Here is a 25,497-nt window from a genome sequence, read left to right as displayed (position 1 = left end):
ATTTTAATGTGTTTCCAATACACTTAGCTACTGGAAGCAGGAGCAGTTTGAAAGGATCCTCTGCTCTTTTAGAAACCTATTTACTAAACACTATTTGTCTTGTAAGAGAGGGAAAAGAAACCAAGGGGATAAATGAAGACCTTGATACAGCAATTTCTGATCTCAAGTGCTGGCTTTTATAATGACATACTCATATTAATTAGGAGTAGGAAGTGTGACTTTTCTTTTTAGGTTGCTTGCTAGTTTTTATTTGGCCTGTTCAACAGCAAGACTGTGTAGAAAATTAACAAGGACTTAGAACTGAGTGTGAAAACATTTCTAAAACTTCTGCAGTGGTTACATTAGTGCTTCTGTGATGCTGAAACAAGTCTCACAAATTCACAAGTCTCACAAATTAACATACAAGTAAGTATGTTATGCTATTAGAAATGTGCAAAAAAACGTTTGAGAAAAAACCTTCTCTGGTTCTTACATGTGAGAATTACCATTTGTGTAATGTTGCTGGCAAGAAATTCTGATATACTTAATTTCTTTTTGAAAAAGGTTAGTTAAGTGCTATAGGGGACATATTCATGTCTGTCAAACAAAAAAGGATGGGATTGTTTATCACATGTTGGAAATCTAAGAAATATCTTTTAAGAAAAACACAGCATTTGTCCTTTGTCATGTAGCAAACGTGTAGCTCTTACAGCTGAAGGGATTTCCTTGAAACAGTTATAAAAAAACTTTTTGGAGCAAGAAACTTTCAACAGATCTTGAAGAAATTTTCCTTACTGACTTTTACTTCGTAAAAGCTTTCCATTTTTTTAATCTTGTAAAAGCCACAGTTTGTGCACCATTGTGTATGTATGGTGTAATTGTGTGTTATTTGGTCAAAGTGTGAGGTTCTCATCTCTGCATTTTGCTTTTGCTTTGTCTAGCACCATATGGTATCAGAGAAGCTCCTCGCAGAATGGGATCACAAAAGGAAACAGTTAAATCAGTTGAAAGAAGGTAGGGAAGCTGTCTTGTCTGATAGAATATAAATGTCTTAATGGAAACCCAGTTGCAGCTTTAGAATGTTTGTTACTTCTTGGTTGGCTGTCAGAAGTTTAAAAATGGTAGCAATTATAATTCAAGAGGAAAAGCCATTTTTGTTCTGTTTGCAAAACCACTCTGTCACTTCCTGAAGCCTTCTTGGTTTTGTTTTCCCTCATCCTTTGCATATGTTCACATTTTGAATCCTATTTCTCACCTCTTTGAGCCACCATTAGCATGTATTTCCAGAAAAGTTTTCTTTGGTCCCTGCAGGCTGCGAATTCATTCTAAAATGGAATACTTGTAATTTTACCTTCAACTTTTTTCTTTTGCATTTTCCACTGCTCCTTGCTTTTCAGAGATGTCCCATAGCTTCTCCAGTGCCTTGTCTTCTGACTTTAATTCCTTTAGAAAGATGCTGTGCAAAATAACTATTGCCAGCATACCTGTGGTTCTTTAGACTCATCTTTAGTACATGTGGAAGTCAAAGAGACAGGGGGGAAACTTGAGAAGTTGTATTCCTCATAGTAGAAGTTGTACTCCTGGATTGTCTTAGGTAGCTTTGCAAAGCTCAGAAGGCGCTTTTGTGGCTTAGTATATTTTTTTTAATTGCTATTATTAAAAATTGAGATTTTATTTGTGCTCTTGTTTGCTAACACTTGTATGTTTTTTGTTCAGCACAGAAAATCATTTCTTCGTTTCATCCAGTTACCATCTAAGCGACATCTTTTTTGACCTCTTGAAGTTTGGGGCAGAATATCTGGTGATGGGAGGAAGATTGGTTTACTGGCTGCCCATATACAGGCCTGAGTATGTACTGTTGAATTCTGCTGTGTTGTGTGTCAGAATGGATGCTGCATTCTCTCTGTGCTTTCCTCTGGGACATAGTACCAGCACTTAAGAGTAATGCCCAGACTTTGTATTTTAAAACTTCGTATGAGGGAGGCCACATTTTGTAACAGAGCTTTTGAATGGAGATAATTCCTGACTGTTACCAAGCAGAAAATGCCTTTGCATGTCATTGTAAGTGCATGTCCAGTGGGTTGAGGCTTAAGCTTAAAAAGTTAGACTTTCAAGGTGGAGAAAGATTTCTAAGACAGTAGAAGCAAGGCTAGTATTAGTGTGTGTTTCTGCTAAAGTAGTTGATAGAGGTGTGCAAAAGTCATCCTTGATTCTTTGGGGTTTGGCACTACTGATTTAGCTTTCTTCTGAGAAATAAAAGTGACCAAGAGATGGCAGTGAGAGGCAGGAACATGGGAGAGCAGCCCTGTTAGGGACTAGAGAGGCCAGCAGAGACTGCGGGGTCTGTCTGCTCAGGAGTGCAGCCTGGGATCAGAGCTGAGTGCGTAAGGAAAACCAGCTGTTTGCATGCCTTATTTCAGCATCTGCTAGATTAGGTTTGAGGGGTTTTTTGTTTTGTTTTTGTAAAGATTTTTTACTGTCAAGTGAGGAGTTGATGTACAGTAGCTGTTTAAAGCTGTCTTCCAGATACAGATGTGCTCTAAAGGTAGTTTCTACAGTGTCTTATATTTCTGGGTACAGCAAACTATACTGTTATATAAAGTTGTGGTTGACCCTGGTTTCACCATGGAAATGTCTTGGGGTAGTCCTATATATCTCATGCTGTTTTGCCAATTTGGAATTCAAAAGGAGCCATTTCTGTGACATGCTTCTGTAACAGGAGAGTGCATTTAGTAGTTTGCATTTTTTAGTAAATGATAAAATTGATATTTTAGGCCTTTTTTCTCATGAGACAATTCACAGACAAAGCAATGAATGCTATTGATAGTATTGTAGCAAATTTTCATGTCAATAAAATCTCTTTGGAATTACTGAATTTATTTTATTCATCAAGATACCAGTGTTTTTCTTTCTGCTCATTGAACTTTTGTAAAAACATGCTTCCTTACTACAGCAGTGTAAGGTGTTTCACTTCAGATAACTTGGGAACTGCATATTTGGGATCAGCTTTAGTTGCTGTTTTGGGGAGGTCTAGTTGAGTTGACTTTTTAAAAGTGAATTTATACATCATACTACGACTTGAAATACTAAAGTTGCTAGAATTAGCATAGAATAGTAGGATAGTCACTTTATTTTCAGCTATAATAATGAACATGAGGCATTAAAGCAATTAAGTGGGGAGAAGAGATTTTTTTACTAACATGTTGCATTATCAAATATCCTTTGGCAACACCTGCCTTGAGTTTCATTTCTTGAGATCATTGTATATTACCTTAAATTAAAGCTGAAACTATTGGATTTGATGTCTGTTAAAATCATTGCTTCTGTATTTCTTATTTGACATGTTTCTGAGTTTTGCCTGAAAGAATGTAGAAATACATTCATTAATGCTAACAGAAAAGGCTTTTAACAAAATGATAGTGATCTCTCCCTCTTCAAGATAGCATCTCACTCCAGAGTTTATTCTTTCAGTCAGACATTGAAATCATTGTTGAGTCCAAATTCTTCTAATTCCATTAAAGTCAGCCTCCTGTATGATTATTGAGAGGAACTTTTTAAATATTGTGGCCAGGTGCCTACCTTTGTAAAAGAAAGACAGTTTGGTGGTACTGGATACATCAAAAGTCTCATGTAATAGAAAAAGCAGTTGAGAATTAATTTCATTCTTCTTTGCTAAAGCATGTTCTGACTTTACCTAGCTGAAGCAGGTACTTGTTTCTACATGAGAAGTGACTGAAAAGTAGTTTAATGGTCTGGAAATTTTGGAGGAAAGCAAAGAGGCAGTACTGTTTGGGTTTTTTCTTATTTGCATATCTGTATTTGGGATTGAGTTACTTGTTTAACAGCTTTGTGTTAAGAAATGCCAAGTTTTCCACCAGCACCTAGATAGATCCTATTTTAATCCAGACCAACACCTTTACTTTTGTTCAGAAAATCCACCTCTTTACAGGAAAAATGTAAATCTCCTTCATTGTACCTTTTAAATTTAAGTCATAGATATTAAGTTGTTCAGTTCTGTGTTTCAGTGTCTGACTTCTGTTAACACCCAAACACTGGAGAATCATAGGAGCAGGTGTTTTGTACAAAATCATACCTAACAATACCAAAACCCATTTTCTGTGTTATCTTTTCATAACTATTACATAGAAAGCTTATTAAAAAATCTAGGAATAAATGGCTGATCTATGTTTCAGTATATAGGAAGGATATTCATATTTATCATATTATCTAGGTTAATACTTCTTGCTGCTGTAGTCCCCTGCAAAGCTCTTAAATCTTTGAATTTCTCTTTCAGCATTTGGAGAAATAGAAGGATCAAAAGCAATTTAGAGAAAGCACTTTCTATGTAGAAACTAATGTGGTTATGAGGTGGGGCATTTAGAACACTGTAACTCTTGCTTCTATAGATAGTAGCAATGTTGGTTTATAATTAAATGCTATCTAATGTTAAATGATGGTGTTTGTGGTTTTTTGCCATTAGAAAAAGTAATTACAATGAGATAAATTTGTAATACAAAATTTTGAAGTTCAGGAATGTTACTGTCTAATAAGAGCTGGCTTAATAAGATTTGAAATTGAATCGCTGTGATCTCCTTTTAGGGAGCCAGAGTAAAGTCTCTTATTCCTGCAACTTCATATATGTTGACTGTGGAAAATATCTTTAAAATCACAGCTCTAAGTTGTTGTTCCTGGTTGGCTGAGGTAGTTTGTATAACTTGAAATTATACAGGCAGGACCAGGTGTACATACATTAACATAATTTGAATACATGCAGAAAATGGGGGGAGTGTCTCTTTACTGTGGGGTTTTAATTTATTCTACATACTGCATGTCAAGGTGATTGGAATATATGATATCAAAACTCCGAAACAGCAATATCTGAATTTATTTAATCAAGTTAAAGTGCATAACAACTTTCAACTGTGAACCTTTTTGTGAAGTGTCTGTAAGAATTTTGTTTCAGATGCAGGTCTTCCACTTCATGAGCCTACGGCACTAAGAATGATTATTTCTTCCAGATACACAGAAGAGATCATTCCCCGCCATCCATGCCTGAAACTTATTAGCAACTGCGAGCAGCTGCTTTCCAGCCACACATCAAGGCGCCTCATAACCATGGAAAAGGTGAAAGAATTCAAGGTAAGCTTGAATTCTTGATCATATCGTGTAAAATAGTAGCTGTTGCGTTCGTGACAAGTTCGTGCTATTCAGCATTTGATCCTTGTTTCTGTCACACTTTGGTTTTTATGATCAGAGTTAGAGCTTTTGTAAAATTGAGCAGTGATTTAAGGGACTGTTCTGGTTTTGGTTTCTTCCTTTTTATTCTCAGTTTTTTGGTAAACTCTTCATCCTGAAAAAGTCCCTTGATAGTGTGAAAAAAATCTTTGAATTTACGGTTACTTGTAAATCCCATCCACAGAGACTTTGCCTTAATGCCTAAGTTTTCATTGATTGCAAAGTGTGTCTCAATGCCCAAGTAAATACTAAATATCTTTGTGGGTCTTGCAGTACAGGTAGACCTCATTTAATTCTGTTACTTCATCTTTAGAGTGGTACATTTTATTTTTTGGAATAATATTGAAATTGTGACAAGTACAGCAAAGCGCACTGGATCAGGGATTGGGACCAGGGAATATGGCATTCAGATCTCCTTTCCATTCTTGCTACTTCTTTCTCTTAACACTGTTAAAAGAAATGCTAAACACATGTGAGGCAAATTCTTAATGAAAATGCACTCAGTGAGCAAGTGTTTTCAGTACATTGCTTGTCAGCTGGAAGAGCTGTTTCAGATGGCAGGAGATGCAGCCAGGCTGCTGTGTCTGTGTGGTGCTTGCACTGCTGACACAGAGGGGTTCAGTGCTGCCTTCATAATGCTCGTGGTGACTGCAGTTCTCAAGCAACACCTGAACTCCTCTAAACACTCTGTGTGGAGCTCAGCCTCGGAGCTGCCAACTTCACCAGTAGCAAACCAGGAGGGTGGAAGATGAAAGTTTTTGACATGTGCGTCTCAGGATGTTCAGGGAGGTTTTTGACAGCAGTTTTATTGCTACCAGTGCTGTAGGGTAGCATATTCTAACCTAAAAAATATATCAGCCCTTCTGCAAACAGACTTGCGTCATTTGTTACTCTCCTCTTGTGCATCACCTGTTCTTCAGTTCATGGTTTGACAGGTTCCTGTCTGGAAGTGCTTAGCTCTGAGCACCTGAGACTAGTTGGCAGGCTTGCTGCTTAGATGAGACTGTGCAAGTGCTTACATTCAGTATTCCAGATGTGTGTTAGATAATTTAAAGATACCAGAACCCGTGTGTTGTTTCTGATGATGCAAAACTTGTCTAGAGAACAAAATTCATGTTGAATCCTTAGCCAGTGCCTGCTTGGTTTAGGACCTTGTTTTGGTGTCTAGGATTTCCCCACCCCAGTGTCCCTTACCTGGAACATGTTTTTTCCTCTATTAATATCCTGAGCAACCTTTGAATTGGATACTTCTGACTTGCCAGATAGGACTATAAAATTCAGTCGTTTTACTTTTGCCTGCTTTTCTTTTTCCTAAGTGAAAGAGTGAATTTTTATGGATATACCTAACATTTATGTTTCCAGACAGTTCCTGTCTGCATTACTAAACTGGTTTGTAACAGGCCCTCAGTTGCCTTTTAATTCAGCTTAGTGCAGCGCTTGCAAATGGATGAGAAATGTTACAAATCATGTTACTGTTACTATACCGTTCTTCGGTTTCCCTGCTGTTTGCCGCCAATAAGGAATTGCAGATTTCACAGCAAATTTTGATTTCACTATTAACACTTTAAATAAACTCTTAACTGGAGATTAATTCAGTCAATTGCTGAAATTGGTGGTGCAGTTTCATTGGAATGGTTTGTAATAAAAAGGAGATCAAAGTGAAGGCAAAAAGTGAGTATGTCTAGGTGAAGTATTGATCTATCGTAAGAAATCATAAGCATGAAGATCATATGTTGTATTAAAAACCTCACAAACCTGGTATATAACTTAACTGTCTTGTAAGCATCCAGTCTGTTCTTTCTAAGTTTACAGTGAAATTGTGCCAATTGGAAAAGGTTTCTTCCTGAATTCAGTGTTGATATGAATATGCTCTTCCAGCATGTGCACAGTATGAGCAGAAGAGTTTTGGGTTTTTTGATTACTGTTTCAGACAACTTTTGCCACTGTTCCTCCCAGCACAGCATTCACCTCAAAATGCACACTCCCCTCCTGCCTCCCCCACAGCACAGCTGCACACTGTCACCCCAAAACCCAGGGTGGGTGGGGCAGGAGCAGCTGCAGCCTCAGCCCTGAGCCCTATGTTTCTCCCTTCCTGTGAGGCATCCCACTTTTTTAATGCCAAGAGAGATGCCTAGAAATGATGTAGTAAGATGTAACAGAAAACTTGACTGAAGGACAAACTCTGAGCTTATGCTTGTCCAGGGAGGGACTGTGAAGCACCAGGCGCACAAGCCCACCCTCCTGAATGGGTCAAGCATTTCCATGTCATGTGGTCACTCTGGAGTTGTTACTGGTGTAGAATTTTTCCTGCTGAATTTAGCAGTGTCTAAATTCAGTGTCTAAGTTCCTGGGTGTATGACCCTGCTGTCTCTGGTTTGGTAACTGCTCCTTTTTGTTTATAGCTGTATAACATTAGTACAAGTGGTTTCTATAGCTACTGTCCAGCACCAGATGTGGAGTGGTAGGAAACAGTGATAAGACTAGGAAAACTTTTTTTAAAAATGAAAACTAAGTGTGGGTAATTACCTTGAAGCTGGACTGGGGCATGCCAGATGAATAAGAATCTTTGGAAAGTCACTTAATATTTTCCCAGATTTAAAGAAAAACATTTTCTTGTTATCATTCAGCATCCCCTTCTCTTCCACCTCTTCATTATTTATTAGAGAGCTCTGAAACCTATTTTAATGTTGTCTTTAAAACAAATAAGTTGTTAAGGGTTTTTTTTTCACAAGTTATTTTCTCTGTAGAGTTAAATGAAACCTATCCCTGGTGTTCAGATTGTACCCATTCAGCTCCTTGATACACAGTAGTGTAAGTTAAAATTTCTTTGAAAGTCCTTAGACTCTGAAATCCAGGAATTTCAGTTACTTTGATCAGTCCTCATGCTGCCTTTAGAATTCCTTTGACTAGTAAATCTCAGTAGTGACTGGTATCCCCAGGAAATTCAGGATTTCTTATTTTCTTTTCCCTTTTTAAAGCAGCAAGTTAATTTAAGCTGGTGTCACATTCCTGATACCTGCTTTTGTAGCAGGTGAGACCTTCTTTGAAGTAATATCTCGTTGTGTCCAGAAGAGGGCCCTTCTACATGCACACAAGCGTCTTTGTTGAAAAACCTATTCTTTCACTCCCTCAGAATGCTCGTTAAGATCTCCGGAGCTAGGAGAGGTGCTGATCTCAGTAGGTGAAAACCTGGAAAAGGCTACAAAAGAGCTGAAGGGAGAGATTGTCCACTCGGATTCTGTGCATCCTTGCATTGTAGTACTCTTGTAATATGAAAATATCGACTAAAATCTACTTCCATGTTTCTACTAATGCTAAAACATTCTGCAGTAACTTTATTTTTAAATGTAAACAAATAACTAAACATCTTAAGGTAGTGAACCAATGTCTATGTTACTGCATTGGTTAAAAACCTGAGAGGTAACACATGGCAGAATAGAGGCTTGGTTCTGTTGTGTGCTTGTTTTTATTTTCTCCTTGTGCTGTTCAGTTGTTCTGTGTGAGGCTCCTTCTCACTGTTCCTTCCTGCTTTTGAGCATAATGAGAAACTGACATCACCCAGAAGCATTAAACTGTTTTTAGAAGTTGCCATCAGTTTTCTTTAACACTCAGATTAAAGTTTGATGTAATGTTTATCTTACAGCGTTGCTAATGTTAGCTGACAAGTATCTTAATTGTATAAAGCCATAGTACATGATGAACTAAACCTTTGTATATACATTGGGCCAATTTTCTAAACTCTGTTTTTGGCTGGTGTCAAATAGGTATTATGTGTGGGGATTTACTGTGTCAACTTTAACTTTCAGAAATACATGAATGTTGCACAGAAAAAAAAATCTCTGAATGTGCTTCAGTAACTGTAGGAACTCATTTTACCATTTGTGTTCCTCTTCTGTTTGTGCCTGCCTTCTACAGACCTCTGACTGACTGAATTCTCCTGAAAATATTTTTTCTGGAAAGTGACCTGTGTGGTGCATGGTACCTATGCTCATTTGGTTGGGTAAGGGTGGGATTCTGGTGGTGTCAGCTGAGGTATTTTCAGCGACTTAAGTGTGTGCTGTTGAACTGTAAACCAAAAACCTAACTGCTTTATCCTTGCACCTCATGGTTTGAAAAAGTCTGTTTTTCAGACTTTTTTTTTCAATACATGCTGAACACACTACCCTCAAGTCTAATGTTTGTCTTCTGGTGCCATGCAGGATCAAGATGAGAACTCTTACTTGTTGGATGGCCAGTATATGCCGTACAGGGGACACAATTCTTTCCGTGAGAAGTATTTCAGTGGTGTGACAAAGAGGATTGCCAAGGAGGAAAAGGACAATCAGAAGTAAAATATTATATAAACAGGTTAAAAAATGAGAAAAGAATGAAGACCATGTTTCTTCGTAAGGACATCTGGATATGAACATTCATTTGGATGCTTCAGAAAAATAAGTAACTGCTTTTAATTTTAAAACAAGATGAAACCCACAACCCAGGTTGGGAGCAGTTCTTTTTAATTAGCTTTGTTTATAGCAGATTTTATTGTACAAGTTTTTTGAGTCTTATTTAATTTATATTTGTACTTTCAAGTACTAATGATGATTGACTAAAACCATTATTATTGTTCTTTCACCATTAACGTTTACAAGAAAGTAGTAGTATTATTTGGCTTCTTAAACTGTGAACATCTGGCTGTTCTAAAAACACGTGGTGGTGATCAGGGATTGCTGATTAAGAAGATCATTTTCGTTTGTTTTGTTTTTTTTTTTGTAAATGGTGTACAGTAAACCAAGGTTGGCGTGAGGTTTTTTTAATTCTTGCATGCAGTAATTGCTCATATCAATTCCACTTGCTCTGGCTGAGGTCACAAGTGTTTAAAACAAACAACAAACACAAAGAAACAACTGGACTCATGCACACCCCACCAAAAGAAAAGCCTCTGTGACCTGACAAACTTTGGAGAGCCTATTAAACCCTGTGAAGCCTGTCCACATCTGAAGCTCATCTGTACCTTGGATTTGCTTTTGCATTCCTAAACCTTGACTCTTGGTAACACCAACTGTCTTCAATTTTTGGTTCAGAAATCGATAGTTAAACCAGTAACAACAACAGCATAAAATCAGTAATGGTTCCCTAATGGTATTAAGCCTAATCAAATCTTTGAAACCAAAGCTGTATTTGTTAAAGGGCAGACTTTGCTGAATCCACACCACGTCCATCATGGAAATACCTCATTTGAAAACCACTAAGCCCATTAATTCAGGATGTTAATGGCTCTGCTCATTTTGGTGGTCAGATATGGTCACATATTCTTCTTGGTCTGCGTTCACCAAGCAGGGCCCTGGTGCACGCATCTGCAGTGCAGCCAGAGGAGCACTGCTTCTCGGTTTGCTGCAGGTCGCTGACTGTGGTCATGTTAATGTCTTTGTAGATCATAATTTTTAAGTGCCGCTCCAAGGAAGGCACAGGTCATTGTGTGTATCTGATTGAGTTCATTAACTGAATTTGCTCTTCTGTGTATTGTGGTCCTCAGCTGCAGCAGGAAAGCTTACAAACTCAGTGACAACTTAGTCTGGCCTTCTGGCTCTAATCTGTGGTGTGTTAAAAAGTTCTCAAATAGTGATTTATTTTCTGTGTTTCCATTATAAATCACTTTGTCCTGACACTTTTAATGTCAGCCATATATAATAGTCATTCTGGACTCAACTTGGAGCAAGATCAAAGCTCAGAAAATTTTTCAAAAGCAGAATTTGAATTGATCATTTTCAAATATTACATCAAAAATGTACTGCTTCTGAAAACCTGTCTGCATTTCAGCATTACAATTTAGCATTCATCTTTTATTACTTAACAAATTAAATTAGTTTCCCTTCTTCATAGGCAAGGAGCTTTTCTGGATGTATTTATTATGCACTTAAAACTCCATTTTCATGAAAGCTACCTTACACATGATCTAAGTGGTTGTACAAGAGGTAAGGTAGTGGCAAATCTGGCTCTGCCTGTTCAATGAAAATGATTTAGTTTATTTCTCCTTTGCCTGGTCCAACTTCTAGTCCCTTCAGCAGTGGTGGTGTGGCCTTTGTTTAGCAGTCCATACATACTAGCTCTGTCATTACTGAAGGATACTGTTTTGAACAGAAACTGTATTTGGGGTACTGCATCAACATTGGCTAATCAGAAATCATTTAGAATTGAAATCAGATGTTCAGTCTCTGCTGATCCCCAACTTTAAAGCTGTCATTTGGAAATGTTCCTCATCTTTAAATTTCTCCTTGCTTAGTGTGCACGCCCCAGCCTGTTGTGCGTGCAGGCTTCCAGAGCCCAGGCGTTTATAGATCCAGAGCTGTGACACAGTCCTGGCGCTCTCCCGGCCGGCTGACTTATCCTTTCGGCGGCATTTGGCCATTGGTGGCCGCAGCTCCTGGCACTTCCTTTCGCTCTGGTTCCATCCAGTCTCTTTCCATGAGGTTCCAGTTTCCTGTCCCTGGCGGGGAGCGGCAGTTCATGAGCCCACGCTGAACTCATGCCGTTGTCATTCTCTCCTTTGGGGCGGTTTGTGCCATTTTCCAGTTTTTAAAAATAAATGTTATTTTTGGAGTGCTTTGTTGTGCTGCGGCAAATTGGATGGAGGGAGGAGCTGAAAACGGCTGCGAGGTCATATGGGCAGAAGCTGTCTCTGGCTGTAGAGAGCAATTTGTTGAGGCAGCAAAGAGAAAGAGCTCCCTCTTTTTACAGGATCCCTTTACCTGGTGGTGGTGTTCTGACTGCAAGCCTACCACATATCTGTGGGAAGAAGGGGAAAATAGTGCAAATAGATTTTCTGTGCATTTACTGTGTACCCTGCTTGCCATCGCTCTCTAATACTTTTTATAATTAGTGGCCAATTTGACCGAGTTGGTTTGATGATGTCTTACAGATAACAGAGCTACACTTTTGTTGAAATAGACAGAGGGAGTGAAGAAGACAATCTCTTCCAAGGAAAAGGCTGTAAAACGAGTTCAACTCTCATTAAACATCAGAGAACCCACATGGAAACAAGACCTGGACAAAAGCTCTAACCAATTCTTTTTGTTTCTGCTACTACAACCAGTGCTGGCGTTGCTGCTTCTTGATCTTCTCATTAAAACAAAGACATAAGTAAAAGCATACAAAAAGCTTTTTTAGTAGGAACATGAGCGTCTTAGCTTGAGTAGAAGTGGGAAGTTCAGCCATGAGGCAAACTCGAAGAAATTCAGTAGTTTTTCCTCATCACTGAGTCAGGCAGATGTGTCAGCTTGGTGAACTTCTCAAGGATGGTGCAGCTCTCCCTGTAAACCATCCTAAGAAACTGGTGTCTGTTAATGGGAGGACATCATGGTCTCTTCCAGTAGAGAGACAATGTCCCCTCACTGGACATGGGCTTTCCAATGGCAACTCTTTATGGTTGGTTTTGGTGGGCCCTTTATTCCTCTCTGCCTGTTCTAGAGGCCTGGAAGTCTGTGGTGGGAGTCCTTAACAGTTCAGCATATCTTTCTGTCAGACAGGCACTCAGTGTTGTGACTTAACAAAGTCATGGGTGTTCATATGCACCACAGCTGCCAGATGGCAGGCAGATTTTTGTGAGTTCTCAGTCAAGGCTCACCTGTCCAAAATTACTGAAAAATGGTGCTAGGAAGATATACCATGGGCCTTCAGGCTGCTTTGATATTGCTTAAATGTAGAAATGTTATAGGGAGGAAATGCCTTAATAATTCTGAATCTTTGCTTTTCATCTAGCTCTGCTTTTTAAGATTTCTTCTTAATGTTTTTTTCCTTGTCTCCAGGACTATTCCACAGCTTTAAGATCATCAGCCAGAGAAAGGTATCACAGAGTGGTGACCCTGTGACTTTGCACTGTCTTCTGGCCACAGGTTTTCCACAGACAAAAATGTCCATTTAGAGCAGGGAAGAGGCACGGGGATGATACACAGTGGTTGCAGGTTTCCCTGTTGGACAAGAAGAGCTCTGGGGTTCCTTGGCAGGTGTTTCAGCTGCTGGCTCAGCTCCCATCACCACCATGTTTCTCTTTTCTGACTCTCCACCCCTTCATAGAAGCTGGGAAGAAAAATTTAATGTGTTCTTTCTTTGCTGTTTAGTTTGATTTGCAGTTTAAGCTGAGGTCCAGAGTTGAATAAGGCTGTCTTTTCAGTCTGGAAACTTCTTCCTAAAAAAAATAGAGTTGTGGGTACCCAGGAGAATGAAAAAACTGGTATTCCTCTCCACCTTTCTTTTTTGTTTGATATTTGCAAAAAAAAAACGTATTTCTTTAACCTTATTCTCTCCTGTAATTGGTTTTGGTGATCAATTTAAAATTTCAAAATGAAAAATATGTCTTACCTGCCCCTGTGTTACCCTTTTAATATATTTCTCTGGTGTTCTCTTACTGGCTCAGTGGGCTGTAAAAATCTGTGTTTAGGTATGTATCCTCACAGCTGTTTTCATTACAGTTCTCTGTCCTGGATGCTGTTATTTTGTACACTGTATTTTGCATTTTGTACTGCCTCTCACCAGTTCCAGCTTTCCCGAGCCTGTGGGTGGGGAGGACACCACTCCAAGGAGATGAAAGCTCTCTGTTAGCTAAAACACCTCATCAGACCCAAGGTCCTGGAGGATGGACATTCTGCCTGGCTGCACTGCGGGCACTGGACTTTCGAGACAGGTTTGTCAAGTAAGATCTTTTTTAACTCCTGTAGGTTGCATAAAGTGAGGTGGGCAGCTGAAAGGTGAAGTCCATTGTCAGGAGGAAAATCTCGGCGTCTTTGCTGCTGCTTTTGGGATATTGGCTGACTGTGCACCCGGGAGGTGCTTCAAAGGCTGCTGAAAACCCACAGCAAACCAGGGGATTCCACTGAGTGTGTCAGGTTTGACATGGAGTACTTTGAGTAGCAAAGTAGGATCAGGATATTTTGCTTCATTTAAAACTCCCCAAAAGTTAAATTTTTAAAAATTCACTTTTTAGGTGCTGGAAAAAGATGATTTTGTACAACGACATATTAATGATCATCTGAGGTTCTAATCCAAATTTTTGTTGCCTTACATGAAAGGGGTGAAAATAAAAAAATCTAGACATGTTCAAAACATGTCTAGTACATAATACAATAGTATACAATAATATAGTATACAATAATACAATCTAATACAATAGTATCGCTGTGGTATTTCTTTCTGAAAGAAATTTTATTTGAAATTTTTTTTCCAATGAAACTGCTACTTGATCTATAAATTCTGTTTTAAAATTTGTTCTTCATGGATTCATTCTAATAAATACTTCAGTAATAAAGTGCAAAATAACAGGTTATGTTATTATATGTAATAGGATAAGTAGTTAACTATAATCCAATAACTCTAAAAGTCTCATCTCTATAAGGAGATACCATTGGCAAAGCAGTCATAGTTAATTGCAATATTTCCTTCTCTGGAGTCTGTCCCAGAAGATGGGATGTCTCTGACTGATGTCTAGGGATGGATGTCAATGCCATGACTGGACAGCCCAGAATGTCTTTGCTTTATCCTGAGACCAATATGAAAGATTTCCACTAAACACTGAGAATTATGCTGTGTATTTTGGAGGCAAAACTAATCCTTGTTCTATCTTTTCTTCTATAGAAGAGCACTAGGGGAAATGCAAGTGGGTAACTGCAGTACAGAATAAATTCAATTATGAAAGTTCTTAACTAATAGCCAAGGTTCCTTAAATACTGTGATTTCTGGCTACACATGAAACACAGCTATGTGGAGAAAATCCTTTGAGTAGTTGGATCTATTATAGAATCACAGAATATGCTGAGTTGGAAGGGACCCATCAGGATCATCAAGTGCACCTCCTGGCCCTGCACATAACATCCCCAAAAATCACACCATGTGCCTGAGAGCATTGTTCAGATGCTTCTCGAGCTCTGTCAGGCTTGGTGCTGTGACCACTTCCCTGGGGAGCCTGTTCCAGTGCCCAATCACCCTCTGGGGGAAGAACCTTTTCTTGATATCCAACCTAAAGCTCCCCCACCTCAGCCTCATGCTGTTTCCTTGAGTCCTGTCACAGGTCACCAGAGTGAAGAGATCAGTGCTTGCCCCTCTTCTTCCCCTCACAAGAATGTTGAAGATCACAATGAGGTCTCTCCTCAGTCGTTTCCAGGCTGAAAAGACCCAAGTGACCTCAGCTGCTCCTCATAAAACTTCCCTTCCAGACCCTTCACCTTCCTCATGGCCCTCCTTTGGACACTCTTTAATATCTTTGTTACGTTGTGGTGCCCAAAACTGCACGCAGGGCTCACGGTGAGGTTGCTCCAGAGCAGAGCAGGACAACCCCTCCCTTTCTCAGCTGCAATGCTGTGTCTGATGCACCCCAGGATGTGGTTGGCCCTCCTGGCTGCCAGGGCTCTGCTGGCTCGTGTTTAACTCTCTTTTGACCAGGACCCCCAGGTCCCTTTTCACAACACTGCTTTCCAGCATCTCATTCCCCAGTCCAGCTCCTCACGTTTACATACAAGCAGTCTTGAGTTGTTCATGGTTGTCTTCTTTGTGTGACTGTATGTGATGGGTGGGATGATGCCTCTGTGGTCACAATGTGCCTTTATAAATCAGGTTTGTTTTGAGGCAGTTGGCTTAAAGCTTTGAGATCTGCGATCAGGAGTGCTGGGCAGGTGCAGTGGGTTTATTGCAATTACAGCTGTGAAAGAGACTAGGATAACCAGAATCATGAGCAGCACCACAGGACATGTGCTTCTGTCCTCAAGGGAACCTTGTGTCTTTTTAATAGACAGACCCATAGCAATTTAGAAGCATTTTGGGAAGTTCCTACTCTCTCTTCAAAATCCATATGTGGCAGAGTACTTGTGTGCCCTTGCTTGAGCCTCATTCCTTAACACAACACTCCCTGGATAAATGAAATTACATGAGAAAATGAACTGGTTTGCTTAAGTAGTACTTGTCAGAGTCAGCATTTGCAAAATGTCATGTTTTAGTCTCCACAGCTTGGAGCAGGAGCTGTCACAGAAGTGTGTGTGCACCTCTAGCCCTGTCCCTGCTGAGGAGCTGGTGCCAGGCAGTGGGGACGTGCTGGTGCTCACTGGGTGAGCACACACAAGCCCCAGGCACCACCACCTGTGCTTGTGCTGCCTCCTGCTCTGGTGTTCCCCCTGACAAGCTGCAGGCTGAACTCGTTAAACTACTGCTGTTCACTACAAGGAATGACCTGCCAAAAATCCGCACAGCCCTGTGCCACTGGGGCCAGGGGAGCCGGACCTCCCCACTCACCCCCAGCTGCCCTGCCTCTTTACAAAGCAAAGAAATTAATTCTATAATAATGCTAGAATGGCATTTTTAGCCTTATGTAAAAATGTCAAGGAAAACAAAGATAAGGATTATTTCTTAATTAAATACGGATTTTATTTTGATTTTTGTTTTTACTCTAAAAGCAAACCAAAACAAGTTTCTGCCAAGAGCTGTTATAGCCCACCCCCTTCCTATTTTTTTTAATTGTATTTTTATATGCCTGGCAGAAGTAATGATGAAAATCTTTCCAGCTGTGACTTTGCCAGAATCCCTTTCTGAAGCTCCTACTAATTTGGATTAAAACTGGATGGATGAAAGCCTCAAACAGCAAATCCTGGCAGTAGATTTGCTGAGGCCCCACAGCATATACTTCTCCAACTGTTCTTATCTTCTGAGGAAAAAAAAAAGAAAAGAAAAAAAAGTAAACATAATTTTGTAATTACACAGTTGTTAGTATTCTCCCTGCTTTTCACCTCCCTGGGCTGGGATGCAGGGTCCCACCACCTCAGCAGCCTGCTGGGTGGTGGGACAGACAGGACAGACCCCTGGCTCTTGCAGGGCAAGGTCTTAATTGCAGAATGGTGGAGTTTTTAAACACTATCTTGTACCAGCTACACTAAATGTTAACAGCCTGGATTTTAGAGGGATGTAACAATTCAGAATGGAAATGGTGGGTGTGCAAACCTCTCATTGCAAGGATGTGGAGGCACCAAGCTTCCTGAGCTCTGGCTGCTGGGTGTTCACCTCACTTGCTTCATTCTAGCAGCGTTGGCGCCGCCTTGTCTTACTGTCCAGGCTTCCTGGAGCCAGCAGCTGCAAGCTTTCCTACTGCCACAGACAATTAAATTAATTTCTTCAAATTGGACAAATCGATCTCTGGCAAGTGGCCCATGTTTCTGCTCCTCTTCCCTCTTGCCAGGAGAGTCTTCTGGAAACTTGTGAGTTTACTAAACCCTTGCTCCGTGAGTTCCTCCCTTCGTGGCCATGCTGAGGCCAAGAAAAAGCAGCGCTCTGAACATGGGCAGTGCTGTGGGATGCTGACAGCCTCTTCCCATGGCCTTGCCGCAGGCCGCCCTCTTCACCAGCACAGCCCCTCCAGGTGTGAGGCTGCAGCTCACAAAGGCCCATGAAAGCTACTTGTGAGCACATTGCCTTAGATCCCAGTGCTTCCTGGAGGGGATGGCAGGAGCTCCTTGCTGCAGGTGCTCCAAGCACCTTGCTGGCCTGCCTGGAGTGCTTCCTGCATGGAGAAGGAACATGAATATTACCAGTTATACTGATGGCATAGTCTCTTAATCATTAGGAACAATAGCAACTTTCCTCACTTGCAATTTCTGGCAAATCTAAGGATTGTGAAGGAGGTGCCAGTTCTAAAGCATTATGGGAGATAGTGTAGGCACAGCAGCATCTCCTGTCTCCAGGATGTGCCTGCTGCCATGGAAAGACATGTTCTTCTGTGGGAGACATACCCTTTCCACTAATTTCCAGTGGGCCAAGGGCTTTGTTTTTATGGGGTGTCCTCCTGCTGTTTTGCTTCATCACTGTTGAGGAAGTATGAGCTTGAGAGGCTGTCTCCAGCTGCTTTGAGCTTTTCTTTCCTTCTCAGGATGCCTTGAGATAGTCTCAAGGTAGAGTGTAGTTTCAAGGCACCTTGTCTACACCTAGTCTTTCATGTCAGTGCCATATCTCAAGCAGTTGTCTTAGTGTCCTTGTAGTCAGTGGACAGGGCACTTGTCCATCTGCTCTTCAGAGCTTGTGCTCATCTCAGACTTGCTCATTTAGGAGCTACTCTAGTTAGTAATGTCTGGTTTTTACTGAACTTTGTTTCCAGTGAGGCCAGTAAATTCACCTTCATTTCATGCATGCATATAAGCCCCTGCTTCTGTGATGCTGGCTAAGAATATTTATGAAATAGTTTTGCCCTCTTCATTTTCATCTACTTTGTCCATCCAAAAATGAACCAATTTGGTTTTGATATACAAGAAAAAACAGTAATTCAAGAAACACCCAGGAGAGCAAACACCCAAAGATCGAAATCTCTCTTGCTCTCTTGGCAGACACAGTAGTTATTTCCTTTTGTCCATCTTATTGGGTTTGTGGCTCATGATTTCTGTGAGTTGCTGACTACTTCTCCTTTTATTGTGGGTTATCTAAATATTTGTGCAGCTAATTTTATTTCCCCTTTCACTAGATTGTTACTTTATATATATGTTGCTTTGGGGAGCTGATGGGTAAGATACGAATCCTGCTTGGGAGTACTGGATTGCACTTCATGAAAGGTTCTGCAGATGAGTTATTGCTCCTCAGCAAGTCCTCAGCCTGTGGTTTCACAAGCATGGATGCTAATGTGACAGTGCAGTGCTGCTGAAAGGAGTGGGGTTTGTGCCTTTTCCCTATTCCCTGGTCCTGGCTTTTCTCACCCTCAGCAGAGTAACCCACACTTACACTGACCGTGATTCTTACTGGAGCATTTCTTGTGCCAGTTCAGCCTACTAAGCCAGCATAAAACTGGCTTCTTTGCTGAAACAGATTATCCCAAGGGAATGAATTTCCACCTTCTGAGGTGAGCTCTTGGATCATGAAGCTGTGATCTCTGTCACATTACTCCTAAACCTCAGGCTGACTGTGGAGGCTGTGAAGCTCTTTGCTGAATTGCCCAAGGACCTCGTGGCAGAAGGAAAGCAAATTATGGTCTTTTGTGTGACAGAGACCATGGCTTCATGACCACCATGAGCTGATCCAACAGCTTACCTCAGAAGAAGGAAATTCAGGCCATGCCTTTGAGAAAAGGGATGATACACTGAACTGAGACGGATTGCCTTTGGGGGTTGTTTATTCACTTGAGACTTAATGCTTTATTACATTTTTCCCTTAACTGAAGAGCTACGTCGTGGGTGCTGAAAGCTTTCTTTCCTTCCTTGTGATCCAGGGGCAAGGTGTGCCAGAGTTAACACAGAGGAGCCATGAGGATCGGTAGTGGAGCTACAAATGGTCCATGGGATTTACCACCTTGGAGGGGCATAAAGAGATTTGCAGCCCCACAGCATTTGTAGTCTCTCTTCAGATTTTGGAGGGTTTTAGGGTGTGGAGAAGTCCAACCACACTATGCACCACAGAGCAAAAATTACCTTTTTTGTGTGCGTGATTGTGGATATTTATTTATTCAGTGCTCTCTTTTAAAATACCTCCTAATTACTACTTGTCTTTTCCTTTCAAAATCTCTCCGAGCTGATACGGCTTATAATAGTTTCCAACACTGTGAAAGTGGCCCTTTTGGAACACAATATTTTTCTGCTTTGGTCTTTGTCCTATTTGGAATTGCATCTCAGTGGCTACTGATTTTTATTCAGAAATCAGTCCTTTCCTCTCAGTCTGTCAGCTGAGGGTTGTCCTGGGATTCCTTTCATTCGGATGCTGCAATGTATTATCAACCCAAGCATTTCAAGGGCATGCCTGGGTACTTGGTGTGAGGATGTGCTGGGCTGTTGCTTTTTCTCTCTCTGTGGTTCGGTGAGACAGTCCTTGTCTGTATGGGTAAGGTCTGAGTAGCAGGACAGAAGCCAGACTGAAGACTGAGATCACTGACTGGTTAATCCCACCCTGAATAATGTGAGGGAGCAGCAGGGTTGTGTAGCAGGTAAAGTCAGTTACCCACCAAACAGCAGCACACAGAGGAGTTTTGGGAGGTGCCATGTGGGGATATTTTTACTAGATATGCTGAGATGATGAAGTGGTACAAGAGTGACAGAGTAGCAGCTGTGACTGCAGTGGGTAACCCCGAGTTTATATCCTGCCTGAAGCAGGAAGATGGTTTCTGTGTGTGAAATGCAAGAACACGTTCATCTCTGGGCTAGGGGACATCTTCTTGTGTGGAACATCTGCCTTCAGGAACGCAGGGTTAGGACTCTTTGCTGTGGCCCTTCCTTCTGCAAATTATGTCGGAGCCGTGAACTCCTTATCCTGCAATGTTTCCAAATACAGAGCTTACAAAGTTACTTTATGTATTTTTGTAAACCACAAGTTCTCAGGACCTCAAGATAAGAAAAAACCATTGATTTGTTCAAGCAGGTCTAGAGGAAGCCACAAAGACGATTAGAGAGTTGGAGCATCTCTCCTAGGATGACAAACTGAGAGTTGAGGTTGTTCAGCATGGAGAAGGGGAGGCTCCAGAGAGACCTTCTGGCAGCCTTACAGTACTTAAAGGGGAACCACAGTAAAGATAAAGAGGGATTATTTATCAGGGAATGTAGTGATAGGAAAAGGAGTAACAGTAATTGAAAGAGGGAAGGTTTAGGTTAGATATTAGGGAGAAATTCTTCTCTGTAAGATTGTTGAGGCACTGAAACAGCTTTCCCAGAGAAGCTGTGGATGCCCCATATCTGGAAGTGTTGAAGCCAGATTGGATGCACCTGAGCTCTGAGCAACCTGATCTAGTGGAAGGTGTCCCTGCCTGTGGCAGGGGAGTTGGAAAGAGATGATCTTTAAGGCCTCTATGCTCCTATGGTTTCATAATTTGAGTGCCTGGCATTCTTGAATGCCTTTGTCCTGAGAAGATCCATACGAAATAGACATTATTCCAATTTTAGAAAAGTGACTTGCCGAAGGCCATACATAATGTCATGAAAATTAATATCTCCCAAGTCTCAGGTTAGTTCCCAAACCACTCCAACAGCTTTTCTTCTAGGGTTGATCACAACCAGCTCACAAATCTGTACATCCACTGGGATTTTTTTCTGTACTAGGAGATCAGGGAAGCAAAATGTTCTGGATCTGTAAATCCCAGCCTGGATCTATCTGTGAAACTAGTAATTTTATAGGTTCTGTTGTAGCATTTAATATTTTTGTGCTTGTAGGCACTATTTACATTAATTTGCTTTCTAACTAGAAAGAACCAATGATCCATAGGACTGTACTAAAAATACATGAAGGAAAGAATGATTTTAAAATAAGTGGGGAAATTAATGGTGAAACATGAAGTAATTGTCCTCAATATGTCGAACATTCCCTTGAACAAAACTTCCTGTTACCATGAGAAACAATGCAAGTGAATTTGTCAATTACTCTTAAATTTTTCTGGACAATTAGTACAATCTTCAAGTAAAACTTCAAAGGCTGTAATCTGCACAGTTGGTTTCATTCACTCTGGCTTGTCAATTGTAAGAAAGCTGCTCTTTATTTTATACTAAACTACAGCAAACAGATCAAGACCTAGGAAACTGAGAAAATCAATCCTTTATTGTAGCAGTTATCTTCAAACATTGTCTGAAAGATTTCTTCCACAAAAGCCCCATCTGTGTTAGGATTTCCAAAGTAAAAAATGAATGTCTGTGATTGCTAACATCAAGAAAGACTAATTTGTCTATGGAGTGTTGCTAGTCTGTGAGCACTGATGGTGCTGGGACTAAAACACACATAGATTTTCATTAAAGCTGGAATTGTTGCTTATCCTCCTCATCTAAACCAAGTGTCTGCCTTATTTAAATCAGAATTGGGCTGAGATGCTCAGTACAGAAACACAAGCAAAACATTTAATTTTTAAGACAGCTTTCTGCTATTAATGGCAAATCTTCATGGGAGTCATATGAGAGCGGAGATGTCATTTAAAACTTACTGTTCTTCCGTGTCACCTTCAGGCACATTTTGCCAGATCTGAAATCTATAGCAGTGTTGACACTATTCTCTCACTCCAGAGAGAATAGACCATTCAATCCTCCTCCATCACTCAGCAGAGCTGTGACAAGGTGAAGAGAAAAACATCACAACATTTCAGAGAGGCTGTCTTAGCCTTCTTCACAGGATGCAACACATCAGCGCAAAGAAGAGGACGGCATGGTGAGGTACCTCCAGCACATGCCCAGAAGATTATTTTCAAAGTTTTATGTTTGTTCTTCCAGAAATGAATTCCCATTCTATGATGATGGATATTTTCAGTCTTAAAGGTAAGAAACCAGACTATCAGATTACTGGCTACCAGATATGGATAACTGATCGTGTTAACTGTTCCAGCAGCCTGTGATTTTTTGTCTGTGCTTAACTCTGCCTTTCTAGTCTTTACTGCTACAGATGGATACTGGACTGCTGTTCCTAAATGAAGTTGGAATAATAGACTCTAGAGATGGAAAAATACCTAATGGTCCATTTTCCTATAGCTGCCAAGTAGACTTTATTAAAAAAAACACAGGCAAATATCTTTCATGGCAATATTTTACCATGAAATATTATACCCTCTTTATAGTCTGGGTGGGGAAAAGGAGACTTAACAGCTCCTTGGCTTAAGGCTTTGACAGTCTGTAAGCTTGGTACCCAAGAGTCTTCTGGTACCATTCACCTTTTGCTTTGCAGATTTGGAGCACCTGGGAAATTGGATAGGGCAGTTTGTAGTGTCCAACTAATGTGCTGTGCTAATACAGAAGTCCTGAAAAAGGAGGTGGAGAATGTTTGTTGAATCGCAAATGTGAAGCACCCAGTCCCACGAGTTGCTTTGTTTATGACAAAGCACAAGGATTGTACCTTTGCAGGAGTCGCTGCAGCTGTAGGATGTGTTTGCAGCTACAATGGCTGGGTGTGCTTCACTTGGACTCACAGCTGCTCTAAGTGGGCCAAAGGGGGTGCCTTTCTTCAAAATGATCCCCATCTGCTGACTGTCCTACTGCACACATAACTGCACTGCAGTTTTTGAGTTTCCTCAGAACTGATTTCAATATGTGACTCTATAAATCAAGAGTTCCAGCATTCAAAGACATGCATGTTTGTGTGTTTTGGTAAATCTGGACTCTACAGAAGTAACTAAAATACCTCATTTAGGTTATTGAACCTCTAATGGAAAAAAATGCCCTGCAGACACTGCAGTGGTTTAATTGGAATTCAATTGCTTGTACTCTTTCAGGCTTTTAAAGAAAAATATCAAAGAATGAACTGTAAAGCCAGATGTATATCTCCAGAGACTTAAATAGTCCAGTTTCCAGTGACATGCTTTAATTCTCCTCCCACTTAGTAATTTTACATTGACACAAGTTCTTTGGATAAGAAAGGGCAACTGACCCCTCTAAAATTACTCTTCTTACATTGAGTTGGAAACAATGAGATCTCACAAATATGTAATCTCGTTAATTATGAGTGTATCTGCATTAATGCCTTGGAGGTGAGCCAGAGGAAGACTTCAGTCTATGCAGTTTTGCACATGCTTAGGAGCTTAGCCAGGTTTAGGAATTATTATAGGTACAGAATTACTGATGACCAAGCTTTTCCACTCCTTTCCCCATTTTTCCCCCACTCCTTTCCCCACATTGTTACTTAGATTTCAGTTAGTTTAGGGACTCTCTGTTACATTAATGTTTGCCTGAAAAAAATAGCAAACCACACCAAAACCCAGCCCCAAAAAGCCCCCCACCAAAGTCTGGATTTTGGTTCTGAATGTCTTTATTTTGGACAGTCCTTGTGAGAAGAGGATCCTGCTGCAGATGGTTTTGAGGCAATGTACCAGCAGCCACTGTCAGGTCTCCTCTAAGCACTGATGGGCAGACAGAGGGAAAGGGGATCTGTGCCCAGCTGCCTCAGGTCACCACAGACCCCCATTCTCCTCAAGTCCCCTTCTCCCCTCTGCAGCGGGAAGTCAGCTGCTTTATTTTGTGCGGTCGATATCTCTTCTGTCAAAGCAGGACATTGTGCCATGTGGTGCAGGGCTTGGAAGGACCAAAGTGTGCCATGTCCTTGTCTCTGAAGGTATCTGCTTTGTGTCAGTAAAACCACTCAGCCCCTAGCAGGAGCACAGCAGCCAGTCTCTTGGGCTGGTGACCTGAGTTCTCCTGGTGGTCTCAGTTCTGGGAGCACGCTGGCTTATCCAGTCAAGTAAATGGTTAGGGCCTCTATGTATAATGTGCAACACAGCAGTAAGGTGGGGTAGGGATTTAAACCCAAAGGAAATAGCATCTCTTTATATGAATTGGAAGGGAGTTTGAAATGCCAAGGTACCGTTCTGGTTTCTTTGTGGGCTCACCTTCCTCTTTACTATTCATATCTTATGACAAGTGAAGTTTATTGAGACCTTTCATTTTCCTGACTCCTGCCCCAGAAGCAGAAACTCAGGATGAGGTAGGATCTATGCCAGCCTCAGTTTCTTTTCTCTTCTCCAACAGTTGTCATCTGATTATTAACAGCCTTGAAATGCATATTATAAGATATATATTGGAGAAACAGATACAAAGTATGGTTTCTACTAATGAAACCATATAATAATAATAATGATCAACTTATATATATTTATTATGGAAACCATGATCTTTCCTGTTATCATTGGTTTAAAATATGACTAATTGTTTGGAGAGACCAGCAGTTTAGTTGGATGGCTGGCTAAATACTGTAAGTTGTTTAAGAGTGAAATAGTTGGTTCTGATGATAAAATATGCTCAAATATTATTACAGTTGTGTGTTTGCATGAAAACCGAGGGGAAAGGTTCAGGAGGTTTTTTTTGTTTCTTTTTCTGGCTGAGTTCTTGGTTTTCTTGGCCAACAAAATTGTTCCATGTCAATCTGATTTGCAAAGAAATTGTTCAATAGAGACCTGTAACAGCTTACTAGAGCTGTTGGGGTATTTTTGAATTCAGTGTTGTTTTGTTAGAGACAGAGGACAGAAATTGCTTTTATACAAGGGTCTAACTAATAGAATGAACCTATACTTATTATTAATTCTATGTGCAAGAGAAGAAATTGGGAAACCATGAAATAAAAGGTCATTCATACACATTCAGCTCCATTTCTGTTGTAACAAGGATCTTGGGAGAGGTTGATCTGTCTGTTTTAAGGTTCTATTTTTCCCTTCTTATTATAACTTTGAAAATCATATGGCAGAGAACAGGGGGATTTGTAATATTATATGTCTTTGAATATTTTGAAAAAGGGTAGTATTTCTCAGCCTTTCTTTATTGAAGAATGATATGGTCTTATAAAATCTATGAACCTTTCTGTTTCCCTCTCTTTATTTGGTAAAACGGTTGGTAATAAGTTAGAAAATCT

At 40.5% G+C, this 25,497-nt stretch overlaps 1 protein-coding gene across 2 annotated transcripts in view; it reads left to right on the top strand.

The window, feature by feature from the left end:
- Positions 1-21,932, top strand: part of TRMT11 (tRNA methyltransferase 11 homolog) — a 34,656-nt gene extending 12,724 nt beyond the window's left edge. The window contains exons 10-13 of one of the 2 annotated variants that reach the window (XM_071437350.1): positions 921-993; positions 1,726-1,827; positions 4,998-5,118; positions 9,414-21,932. In XM_071437350.1, coding sequence (XP_071293451.1) covers positions 921-993; positions 1,726-1,827; positions 4,998-5,118; positions 9,414-9,545 — 428 coding nt within the window. In that variant the 3' untranslated portion in view covers positions 9,546-21,932. Of the gene's footprint in view, positions 1-920; positions 994-1,695; positions 1,828-4,997; positions 5,119-9,413 lie in introns of both variants that reach the window. The other variant, XM_071437339.1, reaches the window with a different exon arrangement.
- The last annotated feature ends 3,565 nt before the right edge of the window (positions 21,933-25,497 follow it).

This window comes from Agelaius tricolor, unplaced genomic scaffold, assembly GCF_023055355.1.
Source record: "Agelaius tricolor isolate 1412-34295 unplaced genomic scaffold, bAgeTri1.0.p SCAF_1, whole genome shotgun sequence".
NCBI lineage: Eukaryota > Metazoa > Chordata > Aves > Passeriformes > Icteridae > Agelaius > Agelaius tricolor.
This window is presented reverse-complemented; position numbering and strand designations above follow the sequence as displayed.